Source organism: Balaenoptera ricei, chromosome 2 (genome assembly GCF_028023285.1).
Source record: "Balaenoptera ricei isolate mBalRic1 chromosome 2, mBalRic1.hap2, whole genome shotgun sequence".
NCBI classification, from domain to species: Eukaryota; Metazoa; Chordata; class Mammalia; order Artiodactyla; family Balaenopteridae; genus Balaenoptera; species Balaenoptera ricei.
In genome coordinates this window covers 128,440,176-128,457,514 of record NC_082640.1, presented here as the reverse complement: position 1 = coordinate 128,457,514, position 17,339 = coordinate 128,440,176, and the positions used below count along the sequence as shown (strand labels likewise).

General features: G+C 34.7%; 1 protein-coding gene across 9 annotated transcripts in view; it reads right to left on the bottom strand.

Moving 5' to 3' along the window:
- Positions 1–17,339, bottom strand: part of MIA2 (MIA SH3 domain ER export factor 2) — a 104,732-nt gene that overhangs the window by 50,385 nt on the left and 37,008 nt on the right. For all 9 annotated transcript variants that reach the window (XM_059914139.1, XM_059914142.1, XM_059914141.1 and 6 more), the window contains 4 exons: positions 14,021–14,152; positions 10,005–10,026; positions 9,828–9,916; positions 343–414 (listed from right to left, as the gene is read on the bottom strand). In XM_059914139.1, coding sequence (XP_059770122.1) covers positions 343–414; positions 9,828–9,916; positions 10,005–10,026; positions 14,021–14,152 — 315 coding nt within the window. The remainder of the gene's footprint in view (positions 1–342; positions 415–9,827; positions 9,917–10,004; positions 10,027–14,020; positions 14,153–17,339) is intronic.

The window sequence follows — 17,339 nt, the reverse complement described above, 5'->3', positions numbered from 1 at the left end:
TTTTTCCTTCCTAGAGCAAACTGAGTCAAAAAAGAAATGGTTACCTTAATACACTTCCCAGGAATGAAGAATAAAGAGTTTCTATATAGCTCTAGATTACATTGAACTGAATATGCTTCACTCAAAACAAGTTATCAACAAGAGCTCAAATTTTTAAAATACCTTATGCTACTTACTAATATTCTATTTCCTATATTTAACTTCTTAAGTTTTAACATCTAGAGATGCTCTTTCACATTTCCTTTGAAATGTGAGTTCTGAGAAGATACATGACTTTCGAAATTTATGTTATTTACTAAGAACCTTTCCCCTAACTTTTATAATTATAATATTTGTTTTTACCTCCAAACTTTGTGCTTCTGTTGACTCCTTCTCAAAGCTGGCATCCTTTAAAGATGACTCTAAGCCTTCATACTGAAAGAAAGCAACACTCTAAGTAAAAGGGCCATAAATTTTATTCGAAACTACACCTGCCCTATGACCCACTAATTCCATGAGTAGCAACAGTAAATCCTCACTGCAGAAAGATAACATTGCCCACAGTTTCAAATTTACCACTATAATTTTTGTTATACTATTACTGATACTCAACATGGAATAATCTGGCATTCAAGAAAACAAGATATGACTGAGAACCAAGAGAAAAAAATGAGCAAGACAGCAGACTCTTGGAGGATGCAGGTAATACAGTTCTCCTTCAGACATTAAAATAAGTAAGCTTGATATGTAAGAGGAACCAAAATAATTAAACTAGAAAAAAAGAACTACAAAAAGAGCCACACAAACTTTAGAACTGAAAAAGGAAATAAATGAAATTAAGATGGTTTAAAAGATGATTAGACACAGATGAAGACAATTAGTAAAATGGAAGCTAGATTAGAAGAAAACATCTAGACTGAAGTGTGAACAAAGAGATAAGAAACCCAGAATAGAACATAAGAGATACATGGGATATAGTAAAAAGCTAAAATACAAGTATTTAAAATTACAGGAAGAGAAGAAAAAAAAAGCAAAAACAATATTTGAAAAGGTTATGATCAAGAGTGCTTCAAAACTAATGAAAGACATTAAGCCACAGATTCTAGAACAGCATGAAGCCCAGGGATGATAAATAGAAGAAACCACATCTAGACAACTAGTAGCACTGCTGAAAATCAAAGATAAAATCATAAAAGTAGCCAGACAGTTTCTTATAAAGTTATACAATACCTGCCCTATGACCTACCAATTCTAATACTAGATATTTACAAAAGAGAAATGAAAACATATACCCCCCCCACACACACAAAAAGATAGAATGATCATAGCAACTTTATTCATAATAGCCAAAAGCTAGAAATAACCATATTAAGTGGTAAATGGATTAAAAAAATTGTGATGTTGATGTAATGCAAATTTACTTGCAAGTTAAAAAAAAACTACTAATATATGCAACAACATAGTGAATCTCAAAAATACAATGCTAACTGAAAAAAGGCAGACACAAAAGAGTATGATTTCATTTATACAAACTCTGAAACAGACAAAAACTAATTTATGGTGATAGAAATAAAAACAGTGGTTGCTGGCAGGGGTAGGGGACTGAGTGAAAATGAGCACAAGGGAAATATAAGGGTGATAGAAATGTTTTATGTATTGATGGGAGTGGTAGCTTCATGGGTAAATATACCTGTCAAAATTCACAGAACTGCATATTTAAGAATGTCCATTTTATTATATGAAAATTATACCTCAATTTTTAAAATTGAAAGAGAAAAAATACAAAACAAGATCACCAAATTACAATAAAACTTATAGCTGCCTTTGACCCACAAACAACATGCTAAGGAAAAAAATCAGTAAAATGAGATGTCCAAAGTGCTTAAGTAAAATAACTGCCAACTCAGACTTCTATAAAGAACATTATACAAAATGGAGAAATAAAGACATTATCAGACAAACAAAAACTAAGAGAATTTATCAACAGTATATTCCAGAAAAGAAAAGACCAGGAAGTTTCTCTATCCTTCAGGAGGAAGGAAAATCATCCCAGATAGAAGGTGGAAAGGAAAGAAAGAATAAAGAACAATGGAAATAAATGTGTGGATAAATCAAAACGAATCTTGACTGTTTCAAAGAATAATAAAATGATTTGGAGGTTTATATAAATATAAAGTCAAAATATAGTGCAACAGGGCTTCCCTGGTGGCGCAGTGGTTAAGAATCTGCTTGCCAATGCAGGGGACATGGGTTTGAGCCCTGGTCCGGGAAGATCCCACATGCCACGGAGCCACTAAGCCCGTGAGCCACAACTACTGAGCCTGCGCTCTACAGCCCGCAAGCCACAACTACTGAAGCCCGTGCGCCTACAGCCCATGCTCCACAACAAGAGAAGCCACCACAATGAGAAGCCCATGCACCGCAATAAAGAGTAGCCCCCACTTGCCAAAACCAGAGAAAGCCCGCGTGCAGCAACAAAGACCCAACACAGCCAAAAATAAAAATAAATAAAATAAATTAAAAATAAGAAAAAAAATACATATATATATATATATATATATATATATATATATAGTGCAACAGCACTTAGATAAAAGGGGGCAAGTGGAATTAAAGCATTCTACGATCTTTGCATTATCCAGTAAGTAGCAACAGCACAAATTTATATTAGAATTTAATAAATTAAGGATACATGTTGTAATCTCTAAGGTAACTATTAAAAAAATAAAATCTATAACTAACAAATGCATTGATGTAGAAAATATTGAATTAATAAATGACTATTTCAATGCAGAAGAAAACAAGAGAAGAGAAAAAGCCACATGGGACAGGTGGGTCAAATAGAAAATAAACAGTTAAGATGGTAGTTTTGACCCCTAATAAATTAGAAATTACATTAAATGCAAATGAACTAAATAATCTAATTAATTGAAAAGATTTTTTTAGACTGATTAAAAAAAGCAAAACCCATCTGTATGCTGTTTCGAAAAGAGACAGCTTAAACAAAAGTATATAAGGTTGAAAGTAAAATAATGGGAAAAGGTCTACCACGCAAATGTTCACCAAGTGAAAATTGGGATTGTTACACTGTATATCAGACAAAGTCAATTACTACAAATACAAAACAAAAAGACAACCTTCAGAATGGGAGAAAATATCTGCAAACGAAGCAACCAACAAGGGATTAATCTCCAAAATACACAAACAGCTCATGTAGTTCAATTATCAAAAAAAACCAAATAACCCAATCAAAAAATGGGCAGAAGAGCTAAATAGACATTTCTCCAAAAAAACATACAGATGGCCAAAAAGCACATGAAAAGATTCTCAACATCACTAATTATCAGAGAAATGCAAATCAAAACTACAATGAGGTATCACCTCACACCGGTCAGAATGGCCACCATCAAAAAATCTACAAACAATAAATGCTGGAGAGGGTGTGGAGAAAAGGGAACCCTCCTGCACTGTTGGTGGGAATATAAATTGGTATAGCCACTATGGAGAACAGTCTGGAGGTTCTTTAAAAAACTAAAAATAGAACTACAAAATGACCCAGCAATCTTACTCCTAGGCATGTACCTGGAGAAAACCATAATTCGAAAAGATACATGCACCCTAATGTTCACTGCAGCACTATTTACAATACAATAGCCAGGACATGGAAGTAAGCTAAATGTCCATCAACAGAGGAATGGATAAAGAAGATGTGGTACATATATACAATGGAATATTACTCAGCCATTAAAAAGAATGAAATAATGCCATTTGCAGCAACATGGATGGACCTAGAGATTGTCATACTGAGTGAAGTAAGTCAGACACAGAAAGACAAATATCATATGATATTGCTTATATGTGGAATCGTAAAAAAGGGGTACAAATGAACTTATTTAAAAAACAGAAGTAGAGTCACAGATGTAGAAAACAAACTTATGGTTACCAGGGGATAAGGAGAAGGAGGGATAAATTGGAGACCGGGGTTGACATATACACACTACTATATATAAAATAGATAACTAGTAAGAACCTGCTGTATAGCCCAGGGAACTCTACTCAATACTCTGTAATGGCCTATATGGGAAAAGAATCTAAAAAAGAGTGGATATATGTATATGTATAACTGATTCACTTTAGTGTACACCTGAAACTAATACTACATTGTAATAAATCAAATATACTCCAATAAAAATTTTAAAAAAAAAGAATTACTACAAATAAAATAGGGGTATTCATAATGATAAAATGGTCAATCTAACTAAGAAAATAAATAATTTTAAATCTATATGCGTCTAACATAGCCTCAATATACATAAAAATAACAAAACTAAAAAAGAGAAAAATGAATCTATAATCTTAATGGGAAATTTTAACATATTTCTTTCAAAAACCAATAGACGATATGAATAAAAAATTAACAAGTGACAATTTTTATATTTATATACCAATAAACTAGTAAATAAAATGGTATGGTGTTGACACAAGGTTAATAACATGTATGTATTTATATTGTATATGAAACATTTACCAAAATCAATCTTATGCAAAGCCAGAGATTAAGTATCAACAAATAAAGGAGCGAAATCATACAAAGGATATTCTCTGAATTAAACATAATTAGGTAGAATTAGGCTGAAACTTAATAACAAATAAACTATTGGGAAATCCCTTATGTTAGAAAATTAATAAATAACCTAAAAAATAACCGATGTTTCAAAGAAAATATCACAATAAAAATTTTAAAATATTTTACACTGAATGATCAGGAAACCATGACATATCAAAACTAACAAGATGCTTTAATAAAAGCCAAACTTGCCAAGTAAATTATAACTTTAATGCAGAAATTATAAAAGAAGGCTAAAAACTCAATGATTTTAGTATCCATCCCAAGAAGTGATAAAAAAAGAAAAGCAAGTAAACCGAAGAGAAGTTTAAAATGAAGTAATAAAGATAGTAATGAATTAGAAAGCAAATAAAGTAAAAAGAATCAACTGAGCCAAAAGGTTGTTCTTTGGAAACACTAAAAAAGTTGATAAACCACTGTCAAGGATAAGGTGACAAAGAGAGAAAGAAGGACAATCAACCTAATGTCAGAAATAAAAGAGCAGACCTCTCTAAAGGTCCCATAAATGTTTAGAAAATAACAAGAGAATAAACACTATACCAGCAATGAGCAAATAAAAGATAAATTTTTTTTTAAATTCCATTTGCAATGACATCAAAAAGAATAAAATACTTAGAAATAAATTTAGCAAAAGAAGTGTAAACCTAATACTCTGCAAACTACAAAATATTACAGAAATAAAGAAGACCTAAATAAATGGAAAGGCATCCCGCATTCATGGATCAGAAGACTTAATATTGTTAAGATGGCAATAACCCCAAATTGATCTACTGATTCAACATAAGCCCCATCAAAATCCCAGCTAATTTATCTGCAGAAATTGCAAGCTGATCCTAAAAGTCATAGAAAATGCAAAAGGCTCAGAATGATCTTGAAAAGTTGGAGGACTTAAACTTCCCAATTTCAAACCTTACTGTAAAGCTACACGAATCAAGACAGTGTGAAACTGGCATTAAGGATAGACATATAAATCAATGAAATACAACTGAGAGCCCAGAAATGCACCCTCACAATTATGGTCAATTGATTTTCAACAAGGATGCCACAACAATTCAATGGGTAAAGATTAGTCATTTCAACAAACAGTGCTAAGACAACTGGATATCCACATGCCAAAAATAAAGTTGGACCCCTACCTAACACAATATACAAAAATTAATTCAAAATACATCAAAGATCTAAACATAAGAGCTAATCGCATAAAACTTTTAGAAGGAAACACAGATGTAAATCTTTGTGATCTTGTTTTAAGCAATAGTTTCTTAGAAATGACACCAAAAGCATAACCAACAAAAGAAAAAATAGATAAACTGAGCATCACCAAAATTAAAAAGTTCTATGCTTCAAAGATACCACAAAGAAAGTGAGGAGAACATGCCACAGAATAAGAGAAAATATTTGCAAATTACGTATCTGATAAGGGGCTCACATCTATAATATATAAAGTTAGAACTCAATAACAAAGACAAATAACCCAATTTAAAAGTAGGCAAAGGGGGCTTCCCTGGTGGCGCAGTGGTTAAGAATCCACCTGCCAATGCAGCGGACACGGGTTCGAGCTCTGGGCTGGGAAGATCCCACATGCCACGGAGCAACTAAGCCCATGTGCCACAAATACTGAGCCTGCACTCTAGAGCCCGCAAGCCACAACTACGGAGACCGCATGCCACAACTACTGAAGCCCGCACGCCTGGAGCCTGCACTCTGCAACAAAGAGAAGCCACCGCAATGAGAAGCCTGCACACCACAACAAAGAGTAGCCCCCGTGCACCACAACTACAGAAAGCCTGTGTGCAACAACAAAGACCCAACGCAGCCAAACATAAATTAATTAATTAATTAATTTTTAAAAATTAAAAATAAAAATAGGCAAAGGAACTGAGTAGACATTTCTCCAAAGAAAATATATAAATGCCAATAAGCAAATGAAAAGATGTTCAACATCACTAGCTATCAGGGAAACGCAAATTAAAACCTCACTGACACAACACTGTAGACCCACTATACTTCAATAAAATAAAATAAAATAAAATAAAAAAACATCTCATTGAGACAACACTTCACATCAACTAGGATGGCTATAATCAAAAAGACATAATAACAAGTGTTGGGAGGGAATTCCCGGGGGGTCCAGTGGTTAGGACTCCATGCTTCCACTGCAGGGGGCACAGGTTCGATCCCTGGTTGGGGAACTAAGGTCCCGCATGCTGCATGGCACGGCCAAAAAAAAACAAGTGTTGGGAAAGATGTGGAGAAAATGCAACATTCACAAACTGCTGGTGGAAATATAAACTAGCACAGCCACTGTGAAACACAATCTGGCAGTTCTTCAAAAAGTTAAATATAGGGCTTCCCTGGTGGTGCAGTGGTTGAGAATCCGCCTGCCAATGCAGGGGACACGGGTTCGAGCCCTGGTCTGGGAAGATCCCACATGCCGCGGAGCAACTGGGCCCGTGAGCCACAACTACTGAGCCTGCGCATCTGGAGCCTGTGCTCCGCAACAAGAGAGGCCGCGATAGTGAGAGGCCCGCGCACCACGATGAAGAGTGGCCCCCGCTCGCCGCAACTAGAGAAAGCCCTCGCACAGAAATGAAGATCCAACACAGCCAAAAATAAATAAATAAGTAAATAAATAAAATTTAAAATTACCTTTCTAAAAAAAAAAAGTTAAATATAGATCCAGCAATTCTACTCCTAGGTATATACCTCAAAGAATTTAAAACATATATCCACACAAAAACTTGTACAAGAATGTCCACAACAGCATCATTTGTAACAGCCAGAAAGTACAATAACCCAAATGTCCACCACCTGAAAAATGGATATATCAATTGTGGTAGGGAATATTATTTGGCAAAAAAAGATATTAAGTATTGATACATAGTACAACATGGGTGAATCTGAAAACATTATGCTGGGTTTAAAAAGCTAGTCACAAGGAAGCACATGTTGTATCATTCCATTTATGTAAAATGGAATCTAGAGTAGGCAAGTTTATAGAAACAGAAAGTAGATAAGCTGTCTAGGGCTTACGAGTAGGGGAGATTGGGTGAAGGGTGACAGCTAAGAGGTACAGGGTTTATTTGGGGTGTAAAAAATATGTTTGAAAATATTTTGTGGTGGACATACAACTCTGTGAATATACTAAAAGCCATTCATTTGTACACTTTAAATAAACAGTATAGTATGTGAATCATACCCCAAAAAACCTGTTAAAAAAACTATACTATTTATAATAGTTTCAAAAATCATCAGATACCGGGGAATAAATCTAAGAAAAGATGTACAAGACCTCAACACAAAAATGTATGAACAATACTGAGAGAATTTTAAAGACATAAATAGAGGGATATACCACAGCCCTCAACACTGTAAAAAGGTAAATTCTCTCCAAATTAATCTATATATTCAATGCAATCCCAGATTCCTAAGAGGCTATGTGTATGTGTGCATGTGTAAACTGATGAAGTGATTTAAAATTTACACAAAAAGACAAAGTGCCAAGATGGCCAAGACAATCTTGAAAAACAAACCTGGAGGTTTATACCGTCAGATATCAAGATGTGCTAGGTAGACTTTAAAAAGCATGATATTCCAATAAAGATGTTTAAAAAAATTTTTTTAATTAAAAAAAAATAATAAGCATGGTATTGGTGAAAGGATATATTTTTTTTAAAAAACAGACCAACAGAATAGAAAATATTATAGAAACAGACTCAGATATATACAGTCACATGACTTAAGACTACGACACTACAGAACAAAAGGAAAAGATGGTCTTTTAATAAATGGTACTGGTAAATTCAATACCCACATGAAAAATATTGAATACTAACCACCAATCACACCATCACAGATTCAATTCCAGATGGATTAAAGACTGATTAATTTGGGCTGAACTGTTTCCCCTCAGAATGTATATGTTGAAGCCCCAATACCTCAAAATGTGACTGTATTTGGAGACAAGCCCTTTAAAGGTCATTAAGTTAGGACTTCCCCGGAGGCGCAGTGGTTAAGAATCCGTCTGGACTCGGGTTCAAGCCCTGGTCCGGGAAGATTCCCACATGCCACAGAGCAACTAAGCCCGTGTGCCACAACCACTGAGCCTGCGCTCTAGAGCCCACATGCTGCAACTACTGAAGCCCACGCACCTAGAGCCCGTGCTCCGCAACAAAAGAAGCCACCGCAATGAGAAGCCAGCGCACTGCAACGAAGAGCAGCCCCTGCTTGCCGCAACTAGAGAAAACCTGCGGGTAGCAACAAAGACCCAACACAGCCAAAAATAAATAAAAATTTTTTTAAAAAAAGGTTGTTAAGTTAAAATGAGCCCCTTGGATTAAGATAGGCCCTAATCCATCTTACTGGTGCCATTACAAGAAGAGGAAATTTGGACACACTGAGAGACATCAGAAACATGCACCTGAACAGAGAAAAGACAATGTGAGGACAGGGCAAGAAGATGACCAGTTATGTCAAAATGATAAGCCTCAGAAGAAACCAAACCTGCCAACACCTTGATCCTGGACCTCTAGCCTCCAAAACTGTGAAAAAAATTAATTTCTATGTAAGTCACCCAGTCTGTGGTATTGTGTTACGGCAGTCCTAGCAAACTAATGCAAAGACTAAATGAGTAAAAAAATTAAGTTTCTAAAAGATAACACAGAAGAATATCTTCATACTCTTGAGTACACAAAAAAAATTTACGTAGGAAACAAATAACAGTCATCATAAAGAAAAGACTGAAAAATTAGACTACGTCACAATTAAGAACTTATGCTTACCAAGACACCATTTGAAATAAAAAGGCAAACCACAGAGTGGAAGAAGATATTTGCAATACATATATCTGACAAAGGACTTGTATCCAAAATATAGGAAAAATCCTACATATCAAAAGCAAAAAGAGAGATAAGCATACTTTTTAAAATGTGAGAAAAAAAAAACTAAGCAACATGACAAAAAGGATATCTAAATGGCCAATAATCATGAAAAGGTGATTAACCTCATTAGTCAGGGAAATGAAAACTGAAACCACAATGAGACATCACTATGCACCTACCACAGTGGTTAAAATTTAGACTGGTAATATGAAAGCTACTGAAGTCTCACACTTTGCAAACAAAGCATGAGTGATCTTCAACTTACACAGAAGTAGCTGCATTGAAAAGTATCAAGTCTTCTGATTATAACATGAATGTCAACATTTTCAAAAACATCTTACCTCCTTTTGAACAACACTAAATTTTTCAAGTAGTTTACATTTTTCTTCGATCAGTGTAGAAAGTTCTGCAGCAAGCTTTTTCTCTCTTCCTAAAAACAGAGTTAATACTATCATGTTTTTAAGTTGATTTAATTGTAAACAACAATGATGAGATCTAAAATAGAAAAAAGAGCTTACCCACATAAAGCCGGCTTCTAACCTGAAACAAATTTTTAACAAAAATTACATTAAAACACACACACATTCAAGCACATATAATTTAACTTCTACTGCCAACTTAAAAACAAAATGTTTGTTATTGCCTTAGTATAAATGTAAGTTCGCCAAAAAGTGTTCTATTTCCAATGAGAAAAATACATACGAAAGTCCTCCTACTGAAGAGTCACACTGTGTATTAGCATATTTAAGGCTCTGAAATAAGTCTACCTTAAAGATATCTGTTTCATTTCATTTAGCCCACTGCTCCTCAAACATATTTGACCCTAAAACAAACTACTTAAGGAAGCCCCTATATCATCTCCCCTAGTAAATATCCAAAATAACACAGTATGAAAAATGTTACCGTGCGGCCATGGATCTGCTGACCATAAAGTAAAAAAATTTTTCTTCTTTAACCTCTCTCTCAAACAATGAAGGAAAAATTCCATTTATAAGGGGATCACGTTTAGGACTAAGGTAATCTAAGTAGAGAAAACAGTGGGGACTTAAATGATCTACAGAAGATATATAGGAATAAAATTAAATAAAACAAGATTAAAAAGTCAAGGTACACGGCTTCCCTGGTGGTGCAGTGGTTAGGAATCTGTCTGCCAATGCAGAGGACACGGGTTCGAGCCCTGGTCTGGGAAGATCCCACATGCCGCGGAGCAACTAGGCCCGTGTGCCATGGCTGCTGAGCCTGCGCTCTGGAGCCCATGAGCCACAACTACTGAGCCCACGAGCCACAACTGCTGAGGCCTGCGTGCCTAGAGCCTGTGCTCCACAGCAGGAAAGGCCATCGCAATGAGAAGCCCGCGTACCAAAGCGAAGAGTCGCCCCTGCTCACCACAACTAGAGAAAGCCCGCGTGCAGCAATGAAGACCCAAGGCAGCCAAAAATAAAATAAAAATACAATAAATAAAGTTTTTAAAGAAGTCAAGGTACAGTATAGTAGGTATAGATGAGGAACAATTAGTGAACTGAAACATCAGATTCAGAAACTATGTCAAAAGGTAATGGTAAACCATTAAAAAAAAAAAGGAAAAAAGAGTTAAGAGGGAAGTGAGAAGTAGAAGAGCCAACATCTTAAAAAAAATACTAGTCCCAAAGAGGAAAAAAAAAATGTAAAATGCAGAAGGAACTTCCCAGAATTAAAAAAGATAAAAGATTTCATATTTAAATATTCAAGAGAATTTAAAGAAATAAAAAAAAATCAAACCTGAACATATTACATTGAAATAAGGGTATCAAATTAAAAGTCTCCACAGAGAACAGATCACTTACAAATGAATAAGAATCACATTGACACTAGACCTTTCAACAAGTAACATTAGATGTAAAAAGACAAGGAAGTAAAAGGATAGAACTTTGGATGCAGAATGCTTATATCAAACAAATTACCATTTCAGCGTGAAGACTTAATTCAAACATCCTCAAGCGTACAAAAGGTTTGCCACACAAAGACCAACACTGAAAACAATCTAGAAAGAAGTATTCAAATATGGGAAGAATTAAATTCAGGAGTCCCTGAAAGAGGTATGTCAATTACGGGTGATCAAATATCTTGGTAATATTTGTTGTTGTCTTGAGGACTGGAGAAGGGGTGGAGGAGAAAGTAAAAAACAAAGAAATGGAAAAGGAAATATTTTTAGAACTAAAATTCTAGATTATACCAATATGAAAGGGGGTTGGAAAATGAAAGAGACCAAGGGATGTGAGAGAGTATGCTAAAAATAAGGTTTCTGTTTTCTCAGAAGGAAGATTTACTTACAAATGTAGAAAAGAAACATTAAAAGTGGAACAAATTAATAAAGTATGCTAGAAGAAACTGGTCCAAATACAACAGTAATCAATAATCATAATATATGTAGATATACTAAACTCAGTGAAAAAACAGAGATTTCCAGATTATATAAAAGAAATTCATACAGAACTGAATTACTTTGCTGTACACCTGAAACTAATACATTGTAAATCAACTATACTCCAACAAAATAAAAAAAGAAATTCATACAGGACATACATTAAGTAAAAGACCACAGAAAGACTGGAAAATATAAGGATGGAAAAAGACACATGAAATATTACCAAAAAGAAAATTGGTCTGGCTATACTAACATCAGAAAAGAGACTTTAAGACAAAAGCATCGCAAGAGTTATAGAGGGTCACTAGATACTGATAAAAGATTCAATCCACCAAGAAGAGATATAGCAATTCTAAACATGTATCCACCTAACAAAATATCCTCAAAATATGTAAAGCAAGAATTGACAAAACTACAGAAAGTAACTGATAAATCCATCATGACAGTGGAATTCAGCCAACTTCTCTTCACTCTTGAAAGATGAAGGAAACAACAACAAAAAAAGAGCACGAATATGCAATACATGAACACCACAAATTAGTCAATTAGCAAGCTTGACCTAATAATGGATGGATACAGAATGATACACAAGTATCTGCTTTCAATAATAATCAGGAGAATAAAGAGCACAGAAAAAGTCTACACGTATGTGGAACTCTCATATGTAGCATGGCAGATGAATGGGAAGAAGGGAGACTATCCAATAAACAAAGCTGGGAAAAAGGTTATATTGAGGGGGAAGGGGAGTGGGGAGTTACACCAACTCCTTACCCCACACTAAAGAAAAAATCAACTCAAGATGGATCAAGCAATTCTGTGCTAAAAGAAAACTGTTTTAATTAAGAATTTCTACTCATCAGAAAACACCTTAAGAAAAATGAAAAGATGTTTCATACTGGGACATATGCAATATAGATAATCAACAAGGATATCATCAAGAATATATAAAGAACTCCTACAAATAAAAAAGAAAACAACAAACTACTGAAAAGAAAAATGGGTATAAGACATAAGTATTTCCCTGAAGAAAAAATACATATGGCCAATAAATTTACTGAGTTTTCAATCTCACTAGTGATCAAGGAATACAAATCAGAACCATGGTTAAGATACCATTCAAGTGGCAAAAATAAAGAATTTCAACAATAACAAGTGTTGGAGATGACACAGATCAAATGGATCTCTAGGACCTCTTATATACTACTGTTGGGAGTATAAATTGGTACAGACAATTTGGAAAAGAATTTGGTATTACGTTTTAAAAGCAGAACTTCCAGTATACTATAAAACCCAGTAATCTCACACTTAGTATATTCCCAAGAGAAACTTACAAATATACAACAGGAGACAAGTATAAGAAACTACCCAGCAGCATTATTTGTAATAGAAAAAAACCTGGAAACAACTCAAAGGCCCAAGACCATAAAATATATAAATTAATTGTAGTATATTCTTAAAACAATCAAAATGGGTCAAAAATACGGATGAATCTTAGCAATATAGGATGGAGTAAAAAAGTTCCAAAACATGACATATGGCATGAGACTAAGCAAAATTACTACACTTCTGAAGGATTTGTGTACATATGACCAAAAAAAAATTTTTTTTAAGGCATGGGAATAATTAACACAGGATCCAGAACAGGATTACCTCTAGTACAGGGAGGCAGGGGGATGAAATGAGGGAGGATCACCTAAATATAGGTGACAGTCAATGTCTTTGATTCCAGGTTGGGTGGTATATTCACAGATGTTTAGTATACTGTTAAAAATAAACACAGACCCCAAATAATAAGCAAGTAAGAAATAAAGGTAGACTTTGCTGTACACCTCAAACTTATACAACATTGTAAATCAACTATACTCCAATAAAAATTAAAAAAAAAGAAAAGAAATAGAGGTAGGGTTTTAGTATTAGTGTGGAATACTCCTACAGAGAATTATTTTAATTTTTACACTTTAAAAAATTCCTCTAAATCCATATTCAGTTTCCAATAACCACACATTAACATGAGTAGCCCACATAACAATAACCTGTTTCCTTAAAACAAAAGATATGTTTCTCATATTACTTGTTCAACATGAAGACAGAACGAACATTCTCTTAGTATATAGGGCACTGGTTACTTACCGATCGAAAACTTCTCCACAAAAACAAGAGAATAGCAAAAAATCCAACAATAGTTGCACATATCACTAATTCCCATGGAAAACCATAGAAGTTAGAACCTGGTCTCATATCTTCAGGCAATGCTGCGACAACCTTCAAGACAAAGAAAATTAACCTCTTAAAAATGCACTTTTGATAAAAAGTGTTGATTACAAACTGCTATACACTGAATTTTTCTGTGTCCCCCTGCAACCCCAAAATTCTTATGTTGAAACCTAATCCCCAATGTGATGGTATCTGGAAGTAGGGCCTTTTGGAGGTGATTAGGTCATAAGAGTGGAGCCCTCAGAAATGGGATTAGTGACATTAGAAAAGAGGCTCCAAGCTCCCTTGACACTTCTACCACATGAGGTTATAATGAGAAGACTATGAACCAGAAGTGTGCCCTCACCACACACCAGATCCGTGGCATCTTTATCTTGGTGTTCCCGGCCTCCAGAACTGTGAGAAAAATGTTTGTTGTTTAAGCCACCCAGTCTATGGTATTTTGTTATAGCAGCTCCAACAGATTAAGACACAAACATAAGTACAAGTTTACATGTAAATACTATTAACAACCTTTTCATGAAATGGGTACCAGACTATCACCAAACAGCAGGTATCAGAGGGTATTTTTCTGGCAATTTTCAACCACTATCACCAAGGGATGAAGGAAAGTAGTATGGTGAAATGTAATGATTTTCCAACCAGAGTTCTACAGAGATGCCTCAGAGCTTCTGAAAATGAGAGTAAGAGGAAAGAAGGCCAAAGAAGGAAGCTGAATCAGGTGCTCTTACCCTGATTCAACCAGTTTAGGCTTTTTCCATATAGTATAATGGGCTCCATATAAGATTTCCCTATGGGGGAAAAAAAATGGATCTGCTGCTTTATTAAAGTTTGAAAACTACTGATGAAACCTTGGGTTTAGAATTTGAATCCTTCTACCCTACCTCTGTGGCTCCCTTCTCTTATCTGTAATGGGAATAATGCTGTATGAATATGGAGGACAGGTACTCAGTAAAGGTAGCTGTTTCTATTAGCCCTCCTCCAAAGACCATGATCCTATAACCACAGCCTTTCCACATTATTTCTCTCCCTAACAAGTCTTCAGCACAAAACAGCTTAAGGCTTTTGCAGTTGCTTCTGTATTTCATCTTTCTCTGGGTCAGTTCATTATTCACTGTCATCCAATGAGGTTATTTTTTCTTTGTTGCCAGGCCCCACATATTATTCAATCACATAAAAAGGTGAAAAGCAGGGGGGGCGGGGGGGGAAATACCCTTTTTTAAGAACAACCTCAAGTCTGATTCTTTCCAGGGTTCAACCCAAAACCTCTATGGCAAATCTTCCCTTTTTAGGCCCCTTCTATCTAGAAAACACCTTTTAATATCTATTCTCTTCTCCAAAATCTTTTTTGTAACTCTGACCCATATAAGCTATCCACAGTTCATTAACCTGTATTAAATAAACCTGATTATACCTTTTCTAAAAAAAAAAAAATACCCCTTTACCCTGATCTCTGCCTCTCCCTACATTACCCTTGTTACCAGCTCACAGAATTGTGACATCGCTAGAAACAAGCAGTGATTTAAAAAAAAAAAAAAAAAATCTATTTCTGCCTCTGAGAAAAAGAGGCATTTGACCACAATACTGGGAAGAAAAGATGCTTTCTTTACAGTTTACATATTCTCTAACCATCTTACTTTCAGCTAACTATGTCAAAACATAAAATGCACATCACTTCAAAAATCTAATAATCGGAATGATTTCTTTACAACACTACAACACTTTAAGAGACAATTCTAAAAGCATCTCTCATATTAAACATGTAATTATCTTTAGTATAGTGATATTTCTTAAATCCAATAACATTTTATCAGTCCTTCTATTCTAAAAGGAGATGGTAAATTCTAGGTTAAAGCCTTGAGCTGGTGGAATCTGGTGGGATCTGGTGGACTGAGGAATAGCAAAGAATCTGAGTCTCAAGAAGGGATCTCAAATCCATTGCTCAGGTCTTAATTATGCTGGTTTTCTCATGGAGATTTTTCACCCTTAAATTTTAACTAAAATATAGAACCCTATCTCACAAAAGCATAGAAAGAATAACCAAATTTATCAAACATCAATAAACATAATGCAATGCACAATTACACATGATTTGATAAACTGGTCCTAAATTTTAGAAGTAATAGGTAATCCTCCATACAATATGGTAGTGATTAATCACGGAATACTTAAAACCTATTCCACTCCCAAACGTGAGTATTAAAGGAATTCTACACCAAGTAACTTAAAAGAAGCAGTTAATCAAGTTGACAAAATACAGTAAGGTTAAATTAAAATTATTTTTCATTTTACCTCAAATAAATATTATATTAATAAAAACAACATAATAAGATGTCAATATACAGGCCCTGAGAATACTTGACTGTAATGCAAAGTTTTATGAACCTACACTCTCCAAGACATAAAACTTAAAAAATAATTTCCACTTTACATAAAGAGATTTTCTCCTGTAATTAGTGATAAACCAACAAAAAGTTTAAAAGGGGCACTGATTCACTCATTATTCATAATCAAGTTTGCTGAAAACTATTCTTAGTATATCTCTTTCTTAAATCATTTTACTTTACAAAAAACATAAACTTGTAATCATTAATAATAATTCTCCCTTTAAAAGGGTATCAAAAGAGCTTTAGAATCAGATGGTCTAAAAAGAGCTAAAGCAGAATAAGAGTTCAACCCAAACAAGATGAAACAGGATCTGTAAAATTAATAATTACCTCACAAGGAGCAGTTAATATTCGTTCACTCATTCATCCATCTACCCAGCAACTAATTCCACATTTATTAACAAGTTACATTCCAGACGCTTTTAAAAACATACTCTTTTCATTTTATCCATTTACATTGTTTTAATGGAAACTAAACACTAAAACCACTATGCTAATAACTCACAAATCTGTGACGCCAACTCTGAGTTTTATAATACTAGTTTATTGGACAAATCTACATGGATGTCCTGGAGGGGTCACTATAGAGAAAGACTGTCTGATACAGTCTATGTTCTACTGAAACGGGAAAGCTTCCTGCAAATAGTTATGGTATCATCCTTAATGTGGTGAGGGAAGTGATCATTCCCAAAGCCAATCATCCAGATAAGGGGAGAGGACCTCTAAAAGGAAACCAGTATCTGATCTTAAGCTGGTAAAACAACTATTTCTACTTCAGTCATTCTCTCTTGGGACCTAGACATTGAGGAAGGTAGGGGTAAGGATGGGTGCTAAAATGGTACCTAGCA